This window comes from Nicotiana tomentosiformis, chromosome 10, assembly GCF_000390325.3.
Source record: "Nicotiana tomentosiformis chromosome 10, ASM39032v3, whole genome shotgun sequence".
Lineage (NCBI taxonomy): Eukaryota > Viridiplantae > Streptophyta > Magnoliopsida > Solanales > Solanaceae > Nicotiana > Nicotiana tomentosiformis.
Window position 1 is genome coordinate 12,994,207 of NC_090821.1, and position 18,681 is coordinate 13,012,887.

At 34.2% G+C, this 18,681-nt stretch overlaps 3 protein-coding genes across 19 annotated transcripts; all 3 read left to right on the forward strand.

Moving 5' to 3' along the window:
• Nucleotides 1–3,856: 3,856 nt before the first annotated feature.
• LOC104116931 (flavonol synthase/flavanone 3-hydroxylase-like) lies at nucleotides 3,857–7,125 on the forward strand. The gene is made up of 3 exons (XM_009627894.4): nucleotides 3,857–4,362; nucleotides 5,819–6,140; nucleotides 6,655–7,125. Exons 1-3 carry the CDS (start codon nucleotides 4,004–4,006, stop codon nucleotides 6,922–6,924), a joined length of 951 nt encoding a protein of 316 aa, XP_009626189.1. The 5' UTR covers nucleotides 3,857–4,003; the 3' UTR covers nucleotides 6,925–7,125.
• A 944-nt stretch (nucleotides 7,126–8,069) lies between these two features.
• On the forward strand, nucleotides 8,070–18,473 carry LOC108948637 (uncharacterized). 17 transcript variants are annotated; one of them, XM_070187388.1, is made up of 11 exons: nucleotides 8,073–8,242; nucleotides 12,873–13,086; nucleotides 13,173–13,349; nucleotides 13,434–13,700; nucleotides 13,776–14,032; nucleotides 15,444–15,653; nucleotides 15,810–15,902; nucleotides 15,977–16,075; nucleotides 16,158–16,519; nucleotides 18,112–18,161; nucleotides 18,248–18,473. In XM_070187388.1, exons 3-5 carry the CDS (start codon nucleotides 13,217–13,219, stop codon nucleotides 14,018–14,020), a joined length of 645 nt encoding a protein of 214 aa, XP_070043489.1. In that variant the 5' UTR covers nucleotides 8,073–8,242; nucleotides 12,873–13,086; nucleotides 13,173–13,216; the 3' UTR covers nucleotides 14,021–14,032; nucleotides 15,444–15,653; nucleotides 15,810–15,902; nucleotides 15,977–16,075; nucleotides 16,158–16,519; nucleotides 18,112–18,161; nucleotides 18,248–18,473. The 17 variants fall into 17 exon arrangements, with proteins under 17 accessions (XP_070043503.1, XP_070043496.1, XP_070043491.1 ...); XM_070187396.1 differs by having other exon boundaries at nucleotides 8,076–8,242; nucleotides 13,782–14,032; XM_070187395.1 differs by lacking the exon at nucleotides 18,112–18,161 and having other exon boundaries at nucleotides 8,072–8,242; nucleotides 13,443–13,700.
• On the forward strand, nucleotides 8,816–12,863 carry LOC138900500 (uncharacterized). The gene is made up of 3 exons (XM_070187386.1): nucleotides 8,816–11,942; nucleotides 12,036–12,123; nucleotides 12,205–12,863. Exon 1 carries the CDS (start codon nucleotides 9,868–9,870, stop codon nucleotides 11,023–11,025), a length of 1,158 nt encoding a protein of 385 aa, XP_070043487.1. The 5' UTR covers nucleotides 8,816–9,867; the 3' UTR covers nucleotides 11,026–11,942; nucleotides 12,036–12,123; nucleotides 12,205–12,863.
• Nucleotides 18,474–18,681: the final 208 nt, after the last annotated feature.

An 18,681-nucleotide genomic window follows, 5' to 3' on the forward strand; every position in this document is an offset into this window, starting at 1 on the left:
CCCTCTATTTCTTGCTGGGAGGTTTGGTTTTTGGTTTTATGGTAAAATGGAACACATAGTCCCTAAATTGGAAATTTAAGTTCTAGGAATTGACCATAGTTTGAATTGTATGAAGACGATTTTGGAATGGAGTTTTGACAGTTCCAATAGCTCTGTAGGGTGATTTTGATCTTAGGAGCATGTTCGGATGTTGATTTGGAGGTCCGTAGGTCATTTCGGCGCCAATTGGCGAAAGTTGGAAAGTTGGATGATTTTTGGAAAGTTTGACCGAGAGTGGACTTTTTGACAGCGGGGTAGGATTCCGATTTTGGAAGTTGGAGTTGATCCGAAATGTCAATTGTGACTTGTGTGCAAAATTTGAGGTCAATCGGACTTGATGTGATAGGTTTCGGTATCGGATGTAGAAGTTTGAAGTTCTAAAGTTCATTAGGCTTCAATCGATGCGCAATTCATATTTTTAGCATTGTTTGATGTGATTTGAAGGCTCGACTAAGTTCTTATGATGTTTTAGGACTTGTTAGAGTGTTTGGTTAAGGTCCCAGGGGCCTCGGGGTGGTTTCGTATGGTTAACGGATCGAGTTGAAACTTAAAGTATGGATGAAGTGCACCAGTTCTGATGCAATCGCACTGCTCAAGTTTGACCGCAGGTGAGAGCTCACATAAGCGAGAGGGTGAGCACTGAAGTGGGACTGAAGAGGGTGGGCAGTGGTCGCAGGTGCGACGAGGATGATCGTAGAAGCGGAGAGTAAGGGGAAGCTGAGGTGGTCAGGGTTTCCATAGAAGCGGACAAGTGGGCGTAGAAGCGCTTCCGCAGATGCTGATTTTGGTGCGCAGGTGCGAAGCTGGGAAGCTTAAGTGAGCTCTGCAGATGCGGAGGTTTCACCGTAGGTGCGGTACCACAGAAGCGGAATTTCTGTCCGCAAAAGCGGGAAGTGCTGGACAGAAGGTTTAAAATCGAGGGTTTGCCATTTTCTTCATATTTTGAGATATAGAGCTCGGATTGAGGCGAAAGTTTGATGGATTTTTAGAGGAAATATTTGGGTAAAGATTCTTGACTCGTTTTTGATTAATTCCCACGAATCTATTGTTGTTTCCATCATTCAATTAGTATTTTTAGTTGGAAATTTGGGGGAAATTTGGCAAGACTTCTTAGGCTAAAACTTGGGGATTTGAAAGAGAATTTGAGGTCGGATTATTGTTTGCCCGAGGTTTCTATTGTGCCATTGTGAGATATTTATTTTTAGGACTACAAGGAAGTACCTCAGGAGCACCCCTGTTGTTTACCTTTATTTGTTGTATTGTTGTTTTTGTTGTTGTTATTGTTGTTGTTGTTGTTGTTGTTTCGTAACTTGTAAGATTCTTGTTTCCTTACATGTTGTAGTTGCTTTCTTTAATTTTGTGTTGTTATCTTCTGTGAATTTCTATTGTTATACTTCTCTGTCATTCAACACATTATTATATCTTCCGCCTTGCTTTTTTCTATTATTTCCAGTAGGGCCCTGACCTGACCTTGTCACTACTCTACCGTGATTAGGCATGGCACTTACTGGGTACCGTTGTGGTGTACTCATACTACGCTTCTGCACATATTTTTGTGCAGATCCAAGTGCATCCTATCAGCCTCAATATTAGTGTGATGTGTTGCTGCTTTGGAGACTTCAAGGTACACTTGCCCGCGTTCGCAGGCCTCGGAGTCCCCTTCTATCCCGTTCTTTTCCTATTTATTTACATTTTGATAGAAAGTGATGTATAGGAACGTTTCACACTGTATCAAGAGCTTGTGACTTATATTTCACCGGGTTATTTGTATATGTTGATCGGCAATTTTAATTTATATAGCTATTAATGTTTGCTTTTTAAGTTATTATTTCAGTTATTCTGCATATTTGTTAAGCTTACCGAGTCTTAGAGGTTAGGTGTCGTCACGATATCTTACGAAGGAAATTCGGGCCGTGACCACACACACAGACATATATATATATATATATATATATATATATATATATATATATATATATATATATATATATACATACATACATCTTGAAATAGCAAATTTCGACGAGAAAAGAACTACTCATGCAACATACATACATACATACATACATACATACATAATGCCAGATTATTCACTCCAATAAATTAAAACAGACTTAACTAAGATGGAGAGTATACTCTTTAGTTCTATTTATCAAACATGTATACTGAGATGGAGAGTAAATTCATGATATCAATTACAAGTATTTCACCTACTAAGCTTATAATAAATTTATCTGATATGGAGGAAGACCTAAGGTCGACGCGTATATTTATTACTCACTTAAAATTAATAGTAGGAGCTCATACAAACATATTTCTATCAGCACTTAATCATGATTGCATTATAACTACAAATTGATTCAACGTGTAAACTTAGATGGAGAGTCAATGCAGGTTATCAATAACTAGTAATTATACTCAGTGAGTTTATAATAAATTTATTCGATATGGAGAAAACCTTAAAGTCGATATATAAATTTATTATCTCACTATAAATTGATAGCGTATACCATAGGGGTTAATTCCTATCACCACATAATCACAACCATATATTTTCCTTGAAATTATGTTTCAAAATTCGAAAAAATCCCCAAAACCCCATTCAAACAGCTCTGAAATGCTAAAAATAAATGTGTTAATCACTGCATAGCAGTATGCATAGCTCACTGGGTGGTTTTGATGTACCTACTAAATATTAGGTGAATCGAAAATTGTAAAAGTCATGATCTCCAAACTGCAACCAAGTTCGAAAAGTTACTATTTTAAGTAGTTTTTAGGAATTTAAAAATATGGCATACATTCTTATCATATATCAATTTATGTTAAATCGATATGTATTATTATATTTTAGATTTGACATAAATAAATCTGTAAAGAATGACTTTTCATATTCAAATCACGTTTTAATCCTGCAAATCGCCAAAAAACCCATCTAAACAACCTCAAACTGCCGAAATACGACATAATTCACTGCATAACAATGAATATTTCTTTTCGGATCATTTCCGATGAACCCATCAAATTTTAGGTCAATTGGAGATCATGAAACTCATGATCACCAAAACTAGACCAAATTTGAATAAATCATTTTAGGCGAATTTATGATCAAATCAATATGATTTACATTCTTTTCATATAAGTTGAATCATCTTATGTACTCGTGTTCTAGATTTAACACAAATACAACTGACATAAAGAATAGTTCTTCATATTTAAAACTCATTTAATCCGATAAACTACTTAAACTCACATCTAAACGAACCTGAAACACCCAAAAATTTATTTTCGGTGGACCTATTAAATTTCATGTCAATCGGCATTTGTCAAATTCATGACCCCAAATCTATGACCAAATTCGGAGAATGATCGTTTTATACATTTTTATTGGTATGCATGTGCTATATGTAGTATTGTTTTCTTTTTTCCATATTAATATTGTTTCCTTTTTTCCATATTAATATTGTTTTAGTTCCGGACTCTTTAAAACCACAAGATCTATTTTCTTAATTGTTTTTTTGTTTCGAGCCAAACTATTTGAAATAAATTGGAATAGACGAAGTATCTTTCTTTGGCCTATGGGTAAGGAAAACGACAAGCGCTCATGTCTTATAAGTTGTTCCTAGCTGACTCCTGCTCGGCTAAATTGAAATTAATGCACCAACGTCATTTTTCTTGACTTATATATGGCTGTCATAGCAATAATTGGATTTCCTCCCAATAATCAATCACATACCTACGAGAAAAATGAATATGTTTGCTGTAGTTCTCTCCTACTAACTCATTTTATTTGCACAAAATTGAATAAAGTAATCTATTGCCGTCGAGGACGAATTTTTTTCTGTTATTTGAATTATTGATCTAGTAGGACAGGAAAAGTAAGGTGGCTTCTATTTATCCTAACGCATTCTGCTGTGGCGGACTGAAAGAAAACAAGTCACAAATCACAATAAAAGTAAGACCCTGAATGGCTGAAAATGTTGCAATTCCAACAATAGATCTCTCCCCTTTCTTTACAGACGGTGATGAAATTGGCAAGAGCAAAGTTATGAACAGTATAACCAAAGCCTGCTCCAACTATGGGTTTTTCCAAATAGTGAACCATGGGGTGCCTCTTGATGTGATGAATCGCGCTCTGAGCCTATCAAAGACATTCTTTGCATACCCAGATGAGGAGAAGCAAAAATCAAGTCCTGGATCAAGTTCACCTCTTCCAGCTGGTTACAGCAAGCAACCTGAACACTCAGCTGATAAGAATGAATACTTGCTCATGTTTTCTCCTACTTCCAGCTTCAATCCGTTGCCAAGCAATCCATGTGATTTCAAGTACGTACGTTTACATTTGATCTTTCTTATTAGCTTCATCTGTATTGAATGTAATAAACAATTAGTGCAATTAATTGCAATTGAAGCTCTCTTGATCAGATGTAAAAGTAGACAAGCACAACTACTAAGTACACTTGTGTGTTTGATTTGGAGGAATAATGTCTATTTTCTTGAACATTTTTCGGTGTTTGGTCGATTGTTGACTTATAGTACTCGTGCTAGGTGCAGGATAAGGTAAGACGAGAATAGTTTTGACAATTATAAATTATAAGTATTAAAAGTTGACAACAGTATCTTACTGTTTTTGAAGTAAGCGCTTAAAAAAAAAAAAAAGCGCTTAAAAGACTTTTCTCAGACTCGCCTCGGGGCTCACCCCGGGGCGGGGCACTATCAAATGTCTTGGGATTCATGTGTGGGGCTTAGTTCTGTGAGGATTATACCTCCAAGCGCCCGACTGTGCGCCCTAAACACACCTAACGCTCAACGCTCGAGACTCGCCCAACACAGTTCCTATGCAGATCATGTATTGAATTCACTAATTAACATTGTTGACTGTCAAATTCTTTAACAATTGAATGATAAAAAGTTCTTTTTATTTAGAAGAATATGAAAATTGTAAATAACGAACCATAGTATTATATATTTACTAATTGATAACATCGAGAGGGTAAATATCATTTGAATATTTCTTCTGAAAATAGATAACCAAAATTTATATCTTTACTTGATAGATTTTTATGTCTTAGTTCTATGCCTATCAAAATCATCATACATTTATTATTTTACTATTTAAAAATAATTTTGTATTTATTCATGAAGGAGTAATATTTAAAATTATAGTGTTGATAAAATTTAGTGAGTATTTACTTTTAAGGAGGTAAAATATACAGATTGATAATATTTTTAAGAAATTATGATATTTAACTGTTTAAAAGTTAAGATGTTGTAGTTAATTTATATTTCATAGTAAATTTAACAGTATTGCATTATTTATACTTGCAAAACATACGAGATATTTTATTTTATATGAGTTTCTTTAATACTTTTTAGTTTTCTTGAATTTTTAATATATCTTTGAAATTTCTTTTGGTGTTATAATGCTATATTATTAATTCATAAATTTTAAAAATTAAAGATCTGTGGGGCTTACGCCCAATGTCTGAAGACTTTCGCCTCGTCTTGAATTAAATAAATGCTTCGTCTTATGCTCTCGCCTTTAAAAACACCTCTACGGAGTAAGAATCGAGATATTTGTAAGAAAGTGAATCCATTTGTATATGAGGGAAGTCATTTTCTCCCTTTAGTAAAAATCTTTTTTCACATCCAAGGTAACCAAATACTGAAAAATAATTATTTGAAGTAAATATTTTTTTTCCCACAAAACACTTTTCTTTATGAAAATACTTTAATTTCTTGGTAGCAAGCGCAATTAATTCCATTTAATTTTCTTTTCTAGGGAAGTACTTGAAGAGATGTTTACCCATTTCGGGAAAGTTGGTGAACTTTTGGAGAGCATCTTGAATGACTGCCTTGGCCTCCCTCCAAATTTCCTCAAGGAATATAATCATGACAGAAGCTGGGATTTCATGGTAGCTTTGCGTTACTATCCAGCAACTAACGCAGAAAACAATGGCATAAGTGAACATGAAGATGGGAATTGTATCACATTCGTCATCCAGGATGAAGTTGGTGGACTAGAAGTTCGAAAAAATGGAGAATGGATTCCGGTAATTCCAGCTGAAGGCAGAATTGTTGTCAATATAAGTGATGTTATTCAGGTAAAAGTTTTAACATTTGGACCGGCTTTGCACCCAGCATTTACGCCAAACTAAGTAACTTAACCTTAGCAGCTAACTCTTAAAGTGAGAATACATACCATAACCATCGTTAAGTGATAAAAATGTGTATGAAAAACACGTGTCTTACATCATTTATCTGGTATAGAACAGTGGGTGCGGGCTTTTACCTCCGATTATACTCTTTGTTCCATTTAATGTGACACTTTTTCTTTATTAGTTTGTTCCACAAAAAGTTATATTTTTTTATATTTAAAAACAATTTAACTCTAAACTTCTCATTTTATCCTTAGTGACATATTCTTATAACTACATATATAAATATCATGACATGCGTAAAATTACAAGTTTGAAAAATCTGCCATTCTTTTTTAAACTTTTTGTGACCAGCCAAACATCGTCATATAAATTGAAAAAAGAGAAGTAATTAATAAATTCTTACTAGAAATTTGGTAGTGTTACTGATCTTTTTGTGTAACTTGGATACTTATTGAAGGTGCTGAGCAACAACAAATTTAAGAGTGCAACTCATAGAGTTGTGAGAAAAATAGGAAAAAGCCGACATTCGTTTGCTTTCTTCTATAATATCCAAGGAGACAAGTGGATTGAACCATTGCCACAATTCACTGAAGAGATTGGGGAGCCACCAAGATACAGAGGATTTTACTACAAAGATTACCAAGCTTTGAGAATGAGAAACAAAAGTCATCCACCATCAAGGCCTGAAGATGTTATTCATATTACCCACTATGCAATCTCCAGCTAATTAAGCAAGCCAGAAAAGTTTGGAATGCACCGCAATCTGAAGAGATTATGTTAGTTTCTTTGCGTTACTTCCTAAAAGCTGTAATTAATGCGTTTGTAAGCCATGAAATCAGTTTTCTTTAGTGATTGAGCAAATTTCCTATTTCTAGTACTTTCACTTTTACAACAGACACAGACTAATGAAAACATGGTTATGACCTAATGATAGAAGCAGTGGTATATTTGCGATTTAGTTGTAAGCAACAAATAGATATGTACAATTAACTCTTACAACAAAGTTAAGGTTTAGGTGGGGTTATAGTCATCTCCTGATCAGGTTGACGACATGAATTGCTTTTGCAGCGAATTTGGAAAGTCATAGTGCACATTTTTGAGAGAGAGATCAGACTTTCTCACTCTAAAGCATTTTTTCCCAAAACCTTGATAAATGAAGACCCCAACATTCTCTTTAAAACAAGGTTTTGATAGTCTTGGTTTGATCTACTCATTATCATAAGATTTTAGATTGAAAGCTTAAATTCTTTACATAGAGTTAGAACATATTCAGTAACCCTGTTCCTGCAATAATTTCCTGTCAACTTCTATCTATCATATGAAAAGCTCTACGCTTCTTGTTAAGCCTTCGAATCGAGGTGAATTTGGAGAACTAGATCGAAGCTAAACCTAATTTTTTAAGTCGGTGAGAGAAGAGAGCTTGATACATGTAACGACCCGACCGGTCATTTTGAGTATTTTAGCCTCGTTTTCCTTATTTGATACTTCAGATATGTGTATTTGTGGTTACGTGACTTGACGGGGTAGTTGTTTTGGTTTGGGGGAGGTTGTGGAGTGAATTGGGACACTTAGTCCCACTACAAGAAAAAACCTTATTTACGACCAACTTTTAGGGACAAGTTAATAATCCGGTCGCAAATAATATATGTATTGGGACGAGATTATATTGTGGTCCTTAATGCTTTATTTTATTGCGAAGGTACTAAATCTGGTCCCTAAAAAAATAGTAACTGGTCCCAAATTATAATTGAGAGGCCTTGAGTGTGAGAGAGTGTCACCAAATCTAATACCAAAATATTAAAAAACTATTATTTTCTAAATATTAGGCGCCAAAACTAAAAAGTAAAAGGTTCTAAAAACTAAATTAAACCCTCTGTATTCTCAAAACATAGTATCGCATAGTAAAGCTCTGCCCTAATCTCCGTCTAGCTTTAGAGCTGGTCTCGCTCGTTTATCTGTGTCTTCTCAAAACACAGATTGTGAATCTGGTCGTGTGCGAATTCAACTCTGCCCTAGTTTCCATCTCGCTCGTTTGAGAATCCAAGGTATGCCTCCTCTTTCAAGTTGCTCTTTTACTTCTCTATGTGTTCTGATTTCACTGATTGCAACTTTATTCGAGTTCTTCTTCTTCTTCTCTAACATTATAAAATTGGTAAGATTTCATAATCTGGTATTTTTTCGTTTATATAATCAGTGAAAAGATTATTGGGTTGGGATTCCTGATTTGATAATGTAATTTTCTGAAGTGTATTCAAGTTTGTAGCGTATTGTCTGAAGAATTTTATTTCATTCAGAGTGCATACCAGTTTTGAAAGCTAATTATTCCATGAATGGCATATTAGTTTTATGTATTCAGTGAGGGATTTTGCGAGCCAAAACAGGGACTAGCGTTGTTACACCTATTGCAGTTTTGATTTTACATATGAAAAGATTTCAACTAAATCCAGCGCTTCTCGTCTCTACTGGCAATTGTATTTTAGTATATTTGAACAATAATAGCATCTGCGAAGATTGCAATTTCTTGTTGTTGTGTTATGAGATCAATATATTAGTGTATGTATTTTACATATGAAAAAAGTTTTCATTTTTCTCTGTTCTTTCTTCATCATCCAGAACTATAAGGAGAAGTTAGTTTATGAGCCAAGTAATGTCAAACATACAACTAACAGTGTATTTACATATATTTTTCTTTCATATAACTAAGCAATAGAATATGGGTGTTTGTTTGTAAGAAAAAAGAAATAGCAGCGAACATGAATCTTGATACATGTTAAGAACTTAGGGAAATTCATGAGCTCACACTAACTAGCAAGAAGCAGTCTTTAAGTCGCGCGCGTTTGGATGATCTTGTGTCATAAAGTATACTAGTTATATTTTCCTTTGGTGTAAGTACTTACTTCGATCTCGGAGCAGGCTAGAAGGAACCATGTATGCATGTTTTAGGAACCAGCATCTTTAATTACAAGTTAATTTATAATCTTTTATTTATCTAAGTGTCATCTGATTGTATATTTCAATGTATTAACTAAAAACAGAGGAGCCGAGTCAACTAGAAAGTGCGACCTTAGAGTTGAACTAGTTGTGTTCATTTGATCGTAACGGTAGTGTGAATCGTAGTATTTTCTTATCTTTTATCTTTATTTAATTTAATTTTTATTTACTCTCCACGGTTATGGCACCTAGTAAGCAATGGATGCAACTTGTTGATAATCGGCTCGATGAAGCCTACTTAATCGGAGTGCAAAGGTTTTTGGATTATGCTTTTCAGAAAACATGAGAAGAATATGAAATACAATGTCCTTGTGTCAATTTTAGGAACTCGTAAGACAGTTGAGACACATTTGAAAGTATATGGAATAATTAAAACTATACTTGTTGGTATCATCACGGAAAAAATTTAGGTGAGCCACTGTCAGAATCTGAAGATGAAGATGGTGATGAAGTAGAAGAATGTGAAAGTGAAGATGAAGTACAAGAACTGTTGAGAGATCTATATCCTAATCTTGATGGAAGAATTGTGCACACTGATTGTGATGATTTACCTGAGGAGGAACCAAATATTGAAGCGAAAAGATTTTACAGGCTATTGAAGGATTTCGAGCAGCCACTGTATCAAAATTCAAAAGCTTCAAAGCTTTCCTCTTTGATTATATTGCTTCACATCAAAAGTATGGGCCGTTGGAGTAATGAGTCATTTACAATATTATTAAAAATGTTACAAGAGGAGTTGTTACTTGATGGCGCCAATTTTCCAAAATCATATTATGAGGCAAAGAAGATAATTCAAGACCTTAGGCTTTCTTACAACAAGATTGATGCTTGTACTAATGATTGCATGTTATACTGGAAGAAGGATAGCTTACTTGATTCTTGCAAAGTTTGTGCTGCGTCTAGATGGAAAATAGATAGACATAGCGGGGAAACAAGGAATAAAAAAGGTAAGAAGATAGCATCAAAGACTTTACGCTATTTTCCATTAAAGCCTAGGCTTCAGAGGTTGTTTATGTCTACAAAGACATCTTCTTTAATGACATGGCATAAGGATAAAAGAGTTGATGATGGAATAATGAGGCACCCAGTTGATTTAATGGCGTGGAAGTTATTTGATGAACTTCATCCTTCATTTGCGGCCGAGCCTCGTAATGTCCGACTTGGACTTGCTAGTGATGGATTTCAGCAATTTCGAAATTCAAAAACTTCATATAGCATTTGGTTTGTTGTTCTTATTCCTTATAATTTACCACCTTGGTTGTGTATGAAACAAGAAAATTTTATTTTGTCAATGCTTATTCCTGGTCCTGATAGTCCAGGAGATACAATTGATACATATCTCCAACCTTTAATAGAGAAATTGAAGGAGTTGTGGGAAGTTGCCATTGAGACCTTCGATGCATTGGCTAGACAAAATTTTAAGTTGCATGCTTCTTTGTTATGGACCATCAATGACTTTTCAGCCTATGAAAATTTATCTGGATGGAGTACAAAAGAAAAATTGGCATGCCCATGTTGCAATAAAGACACTTCCTCAATTCGATTGGCTAATAGTAAGAAGCAATGCTTTATGGGTCATCGACTCAAACTTCCTCTTAGCCATAAATGGAGGAATGTCAAGGATTCATTTGATGGTACAAAAGAGAAAAGGCTCCCACCAAAAATATGTTCTGGTATTGAGATACTTAATCAACTGCAAGATCTTGAAGGGATACAGTTAACAAAGGATCCAAAGAAAAGGAAGAAGATATCACATGAAAACCGAAAGGATAATTGGAACAAGAAAAGTATTTTTTTTTTAACTTCCATATTGGAAGTCTCTCTTGTTGCGACATAATTTGGATGTTATGCAGATTAAAAAAAATATATGTGATAATATTATGGGAACAATCATGAATGTCAAAGGAAAGACCAATGATACAATTAAAACTCGGTTAGACTTGCAAGACAAGAATATTAGGCCGGAATTGCACCCCATCCAAAGAGGGGAGAAAGTTGAAGTTCCAACTACATGCTTACATTGCCTCCCGAAGCTAAGCACAAATTATGCCAATTCTTAAAGAATTTAAAGGTTCCTGATGGGTTTTCATGTAATATTTCTCAATGTATGAATCTGAAAGATCACAAGATATCTGGGTTGAAAAGTCATGATTGTCATGTCCTTCTGCAATATATACTCCCTCTTGCACTTCGTGGTATGTTGTCCAAAGAAGTGTGTGAATCGCTTATTGAGTTATCTTTATTTTTTAATGTGCTTGGATCAAAGAAGTTAAGGATTGATGACTTGGAACAAATTGAAGCGCAAATTCCCATAACACTTTGCAAGTTAGAAAAGGTCTTCCCTCCTTCATTTTTTGATGTCATGGTGCACTTGCCTATTCATTTAGTTAGTGAAGCTAAGATTGCTGGACCTACTCATTATCGGTGGATGTATCATGTAGAACGATGGTTATATTTTTTAAAATCTCTGATTGATAATAGGGCATGTCCAGAGGGTTCTATTGAACAAGGTTACATTGCAAATGAATGTATGACCTTATGTTCAAGATATTTGCATACTATTGACACAAAATTTAATCGACCTGAACGAAATTATGATGGAGGTTTAAAAAAATCTAATGGAGGTTTATCTATGTTTTACCAACCTGGAAGAACTCTGGGAGCTAAAGATCCATGTGAGCTTGAAGCAAATGAATTGGAACAAGCACATATATACATAATGAAGAATTGTGATGAAGTCATACCATATCTCGAGTATGGAGAGTTCTTTCATACCGTCTTATTTTCCTTATTTCCTTTAGGGTAATTTTTTTTATATGACATTTATGGTTCACTTCAAATTTGTAGAGAGTTTGCATAAACTCATGTGGATACTGCACAACACTTATCTGATACAGAATGGAACCGACAGTTTATTGAATGGTTTAAAGTTAGGGTGAGTAATACATAAACATCATATTTGACATTTAATGTTGTATTACTCATTCTAAAGTATTCAATTTAATCTTATTGATAGGTTACACAATTACATAAAGGAGATGATAGTCGGATCATGGAAGATCTAATCTCACTTTCACGTGGTCCTACCCAATATACGACAAATTTTAATGGTTACATTGTCAATGGATATAGATTTCATGTAGAAGATTATGATAAAAAGTTAATGACTCAAAATTGTGGCGTTTAGTTGGTGAGAATGATCAAGATAGTGAGAACATTAATTATTATGGAATTTTAACAGATGTGATTGAATTGCAATTTCTCATGGGTAGAAGAGTGATTTTATTTCGATGTAATTGGTTTGATATGTATAATAAAATAAAAGGAGTTAAAAAAGATGAGTATGACTTTGTGAGTATTAATCTGGGGAGATTTCTGAAAACAAACGAGCCTTTTGTTTTAGCGGAGCAAGCATCTCGAGTGTTTTATACTATTGATAATTTCAACAAAGGTTGGCATGTAGTGAGGAAGACCCAACCTCGTGATTCCTATAAGATTGTAAAACAAATAGATGATGATATTGTAGACATAGGAAATCCTTCACAAAAGAAACGAAAAACAACGGTGAAGTATCTCTTTATGAATTAGTATATTCATTGTTACATATTCTGATGGCATGATTTCCTTTATTACTATATTGTCACACATTTTGTCTTACTATTTTTTACTTTTGGCTCTTTGCAGGTTAAATATGAAACCATCAAGGACTGAAAATGAGGTGGAATCAACTATAAAGACTACTACCAGATATGCATTCCTCGCCCCAGGTGCTATAAGAAAGGGACAAGGACGAGGACGAGGGCTTAGATCTTTGGTTGAGAAAGAGAATATGCCAATTAAGAGTTTATTTCCTCAATCTAGTGATCTTGTTAAGCAATACATCCAAACAATTGAAACAGTTAAGATATTTTAAATCTACTGTTTTTAATTTGCACGACTGAATTTAAATGTTTAAATATTAGTAATATGATTTCTTTTCGCCAGGTGCTATTGGGAATGGAGGAGGACAAGGGCTTAAAAGCTCTACCATGTCTGCTACTCAAGGAACAGGAATGATAGATAAAAATTTCATCGTTCTTGAGAAAGAGCATATGCAAATTGATATTCCATTGCCTCCATCTACCCACCAAGTTAAGCAATACATCCAAAAAGTTGAAGCAAGTAAGTTTTTCCAAATCCATTGTATTTTTAATTGCATATATAACTAAAATTAAATGCCAAACTAAAATGATTTCTTGGGTCCAGGTTCTATAGGGATGGGACGGGAGCCAACGCCTAGATCTTTGTGCTCCTCTTTAGGGATTTCTAAAAATGAGGTGGGAATTTATCCTAATCAACGTACGCAAACTTCTTCTAAAAGTACAAGATCAAATTTTACTATGTCTTCTGATCAAGAAATGCGAACAATGGATAAAAACTCCTTGGTTCTTGAGAAAGAGCATATGCAAACCAATATTTCATTGCCACCATCTACTGATCAAGTTATGCAGCACTTCCAAACAGTTGAAACAGGTATGATATTTTGAATCCATATTATTAATTTGTAGAACTGAATTGTATTGCTATAGTTTTTACCAAATTATGCAGCTGTAGGTTCTTCATCTAATCCTGCAAAGGTAAAAAGAGTTCGAGGGAGGAACAAGTGTAAAGAAGTTGCATCACTTGAAGTCGGACAAAAGCTGAAAGTAACCTTTTACAATAATCGAACGGTTGGAACAAATAGCAAACTGTTTTCGAGGCACTTGGGAAGAATCGTTCGTGACCGTAATATGTGTCCTTTGGGAGTATCATCGTGGAATGATATTACGGAAGAAAAGTTGAATCACATGTGAGAAGCTATTGAGGTAACAACTGTAGCCAAGAGTATGACTGTGCAATTTGAGTCATTTTAAGTCTAAGCAGCTAGATAACAATTTTGACATGGCTGATAAATCTGGAAAATTTATCTACATGACTGAGGAAATGATATTTATACAGTAAAGATGCATATTATTAGTTGAATACTTGTGTTCCTGTTTGTGCCTCTATGTAGGAATCAAATACCATAATGCTTACAGTTATTGGCTATTGATAAACCAGCAACTATAGGTTAACGTCTAAACAATTCTGAAAGCAGTAGACTGGAAAGTGAATCTCACACTATCATAGAACAATTTCTGGTTTGCTGCCTATTTTTTAAATGTGCACTTGGTCAGTTCTTGTCTTTGAGGGCATATAAGATGCCTTGGGCATGAGGATACAAATATGGCATTTGCTGTTTAAATATTCTTCAATTCAAAATTCATTGCTTCTTAGGGTAACTTTTGTTGGCACTTGATATTTAACTTTTAAGTTGTAACTCTGCTATGTGACAATTATTGTCCAAGTAGAACATTTGCAGACGTTCATATTTTGTAGATCTAATAAAGAACTAACTTTTAATATGAACATTACCTTGACAAGAGTTGAAGTTTTGGCAGAATGATAATTATAAATTGATGCAAAAGTATATGTTTCTCAGGTTTAGTTGGTCCAAACTTAGCCTAAGTTAAAATACTAATACATAACTGATTTAACCTTCTACAACTCAAGGTAGGTAATTATAAGACAAGTGTGGTGGTATAGTTGGGATCCATTCCCTTAAATCAAAGGTGTCGGACTCGAGCTTTAGTAATTGAGAACAGTATATCCGTGCATAAGTACAACACGGATCAGTGTCAGTTGATCAAGAAATTTGGTTAAACAAAAAAATGTGTTAATCTCTCTAAGGAAAGTTCTATAGTGATGTATGATCTCTTGAAAACTTCAAAACCATTTTCCCTTTCAAATGGAAGATTCTGTTGACCAGAGCTTCAAGTATTGGGTATTGGATAAAATAACAACCATGGGGAAATCTCAGTTAAAGACCTCTGACTCTTTAATCTCGGTAACTTTTTAAAAGTGTATGCACTCAACTCTACTGACAAATGAGTTATTCCCAGTTTTATGTTGCCAGCTACCACAAGCATAGGGTAGCAGTATTAGCTGTTTTATCTAAACTTATGTGCTCAATTACTTAACGTGCTCTGTATAATCATAGGAGATTGTTAACTGATTCAACAGACTTCATAAAAAGTTCCGCTGCTGGAGAGTTGCTAGATAGAATTTCAAATTAAATACAACTATTAGCACATATTCAAAATGCGACAGATTCAAAATGCACAGTTAGGATCAAAATGCAACAGATTTACTAAAACTGAACTAATATAAACTCAACCCATATTCTGATTATTGTAGGATAAATTTGAGAGTGTTGACATGAATGATCATCGTGGTCATATCTTCGGATGGATGAAAGAGTTATGGAACAAATGGAGAGGACACTTGCATGCAAAACATGTAAAAGATAAGCCAATCCAACAGGCTCTTAAGAATATTCCAAAGGGAGTAGACAAGAAAGAATGGGAGTAGTTAATAAAGGAACATTTTTCTTCAGAAAATTTTCAGGTATTCCTAATGATTTAATAATCTATTTCGCTAAAGCATCTGCAGCCTGATTTCCCTCCCTAGCACCAGTTATTTTTCTACTATATCTGGAACCTGAGTATATTGTTTAAATTTATTAACTTTATTACATTTAAGCTTAATGTTACACAAATATAGGCGAGAAGCAACAGGAATGCGGCAGATCGAGCTAAGTTGAAGATGCTTCATCATATTGGTAGCAAGCCTATTCGAGAGATTATTTATCAAAAGGTATTATCATAAAATCTTTATTTTCCTAAGAAAATATTTACGAGCTGTTATTTGACATGTTTGCTGATGTAAAGGGCGGAAAATATGGCAATCCACCAGATTTGGCAACAATTTTCTTCGAGACCCGTAAGAAAGATAACAAGCTTGTTGAACCTGAAGCAATTGAAAAATATGTATGTTTGGTAAATTGAATTTGTAAATTACTTGAAAGTATTATGGATTCTGATTTTAAATGTATCTTTATATATTTTGTAGGCTCAAATCGAAGAAATAATTCAATCAGATCCATCTCTACCTAGCATAGAGATTGTAGAAAAATGTTGTGGACCTCAAACTCTTAGCCACGTGTTTGGCTTTGGGGGTGGAGTAAAGGCGAAAGACTTGAAAGGTGGAACTTCTTCAAAGGCTAAATTACTGTCCGCGCTACGTTCAACTCGAGAAGAAAATAAATCTTTGAATGAGGAAAACAAATCCTTGCAGGAGCACTTGTCTACCTTAGAAGATGACATGAAAGAAATGAAGAAAATGAAAGAGTTCTTCGCTGCTCAACAATCACATGTCCCGCTTACGACATCGCCCGTTTCAACTGAATAAACACTGTTTTGTCTGCTGACCAAGTTAGTAACAATATACCCAACTTTTTAATTTATATAATTGATTTCCGTATAGTCAATTTCTATATTACAGATTCTAGCAGTTTACTTTTTAATTTTTTTTTGCAATTCATCAGTAGTACCTGAGAAGGGCAAGAAGAAATAGCCTACAGAATAGTGATTGAAGCTAGATATGGATTGAATGTACAATGGTGCAGTAAGTAGTTTGACAATCTATAAGCTTATAAGCTGCAGTAAACCATTACTAGAGACAAAGGATAAATAATAGTCAAAATCAATATATGGAGAGTTATCCCTTGCTGTAAATTTAGACAATTTGGATGGAAAGGAACCATAAATATTTTGATAAGCCTCATCTTTGTCTTCTGTAGTACTTAGATGCTCGCGGATCATTTTTTTGTGGTGTAGTAGAAATGTTGTAAATAATTTTGGTAATATGGTGAAAGTTATTGGCCCCTTAGGCTTATCTTACCTTTTTCATATAAAAAAAAGTTATAGACCCCTTACATATTTTGAACAACTAACTTAGCAAGACTCTGTGCATACTGTTTGCTTCACCTCCTAGACACAATTACATCAATTAGTTGTTGCACTAACATCAGTGATACATGCTTAGCTAATCAGTTTACCAAACACATACACCTACTCCACAATTCAACTGAAGGCATTTTTGACATACAAGGCATAAGTGAAGAATGATTTTTTTTTCATGAAACTTCACTGCATTAGCAAGCTGGTCTGCTACAGTGAACGTTTTGTGAGTCGGATTAAAGATATTGAATTTGGACAAAACTGACATCATGGATTTTACTATTCATCTCTTTCCATGGAAACAGAACTTGCAAAGTGTTTAGTCCACCTGTGTTCTTGTTAAGAGATATCTGATGTTTCTATCTGTAATTTTTTTGTGAAGTCATTACTAGAAACATTAATGTGCCAATAAGAAATAGGCCCTTGAAAAGAGTAAGTTATTGACTCAAAATCCAGGCAGATCAAAGGTCATTTAAAAGAAGAATTATAGGTTGATTCTGGACCATCTTACATTGAACATTTAACAAATTGACTAGTACCTCAAGGGCCTGACATGATCATATATACAGAGACGGCAAACAGTATTGTCCACGCACTTGTTTCCCGTCAGGTAAAGGAGCTGTTTAATACCTTACAAGTGATTTTTCGTCAATATCAAAATTTGTCACTTGTTTCTTTCTGCGGTTTATTTGACTTGAACGAGTCAGGAAGTGGTAATATTCAACACATGTGAGAATTCTAAGTTAGAGAGCTTAATCTGAATTCTATGAGAAACTTGCCTCATCTTATTTTGAATTATATTGGTAGAACATGATTTTGAATGTCCTCTTTATTTGTTGTATATCATGTTTGTTCCGTACGCAAGTGGTAATGACCGTGCTCACTAGAAGTAGATGATATGGTTCTCTTATGATTAAAGATACCAAGTTCGTGATGTTGTTGTCTGTTCATAATAGTTGTTCTCTTAAATGGTAAATCTTGAATTGTTGTACCGGAATTTATCAAACCAAAGTTTGATTTACCAACCCAAAGTTTTTCTAATTATTTTTTATATTTTCCTATAGCCTTGTTGATGTTGTTCTATAACACCTAGTGAATTTAGACTGCTTTTGGGGTAAGCGGTTAACTATTGCTAGTTTAAATTTACATGTCATTTTACCAATAGTTACTTATCATCTTTTCAAACTTTTGTACTTACAGGTTTTGAAGACTGAAGCTACAAGTCAAGATGCAAGTTTAGAAGATGCACAATCTCATTTATTATTTTGTTAGGACTGTTACTCAAAACTTGATATCATAATGTAGCTGAGGATGTTAGCTAAGTTTTTTTGTTAAGGTGTTGGGCAAATATAGAAACTAACATCATCATGGGATGTGAACTTGATATATTATCTTTTTATATCTAGATTTTTCAATAATAATTTAATATTTATTGATAAAAATAACTCTTTGTGGCATTGAGCTTTAGGACTACTCATGGTTAATAAGAGACCAGGAATACGATCGCTAAATTACAATATAATCTAGGACCAGTTAAAGGTTGATCGCCAAAATAGATTAACGATTGGAATATATATATTTTTCAACGTCTATTAGGGACGAGATATGTAGTTTAAAAGTATTTCATGACCAGA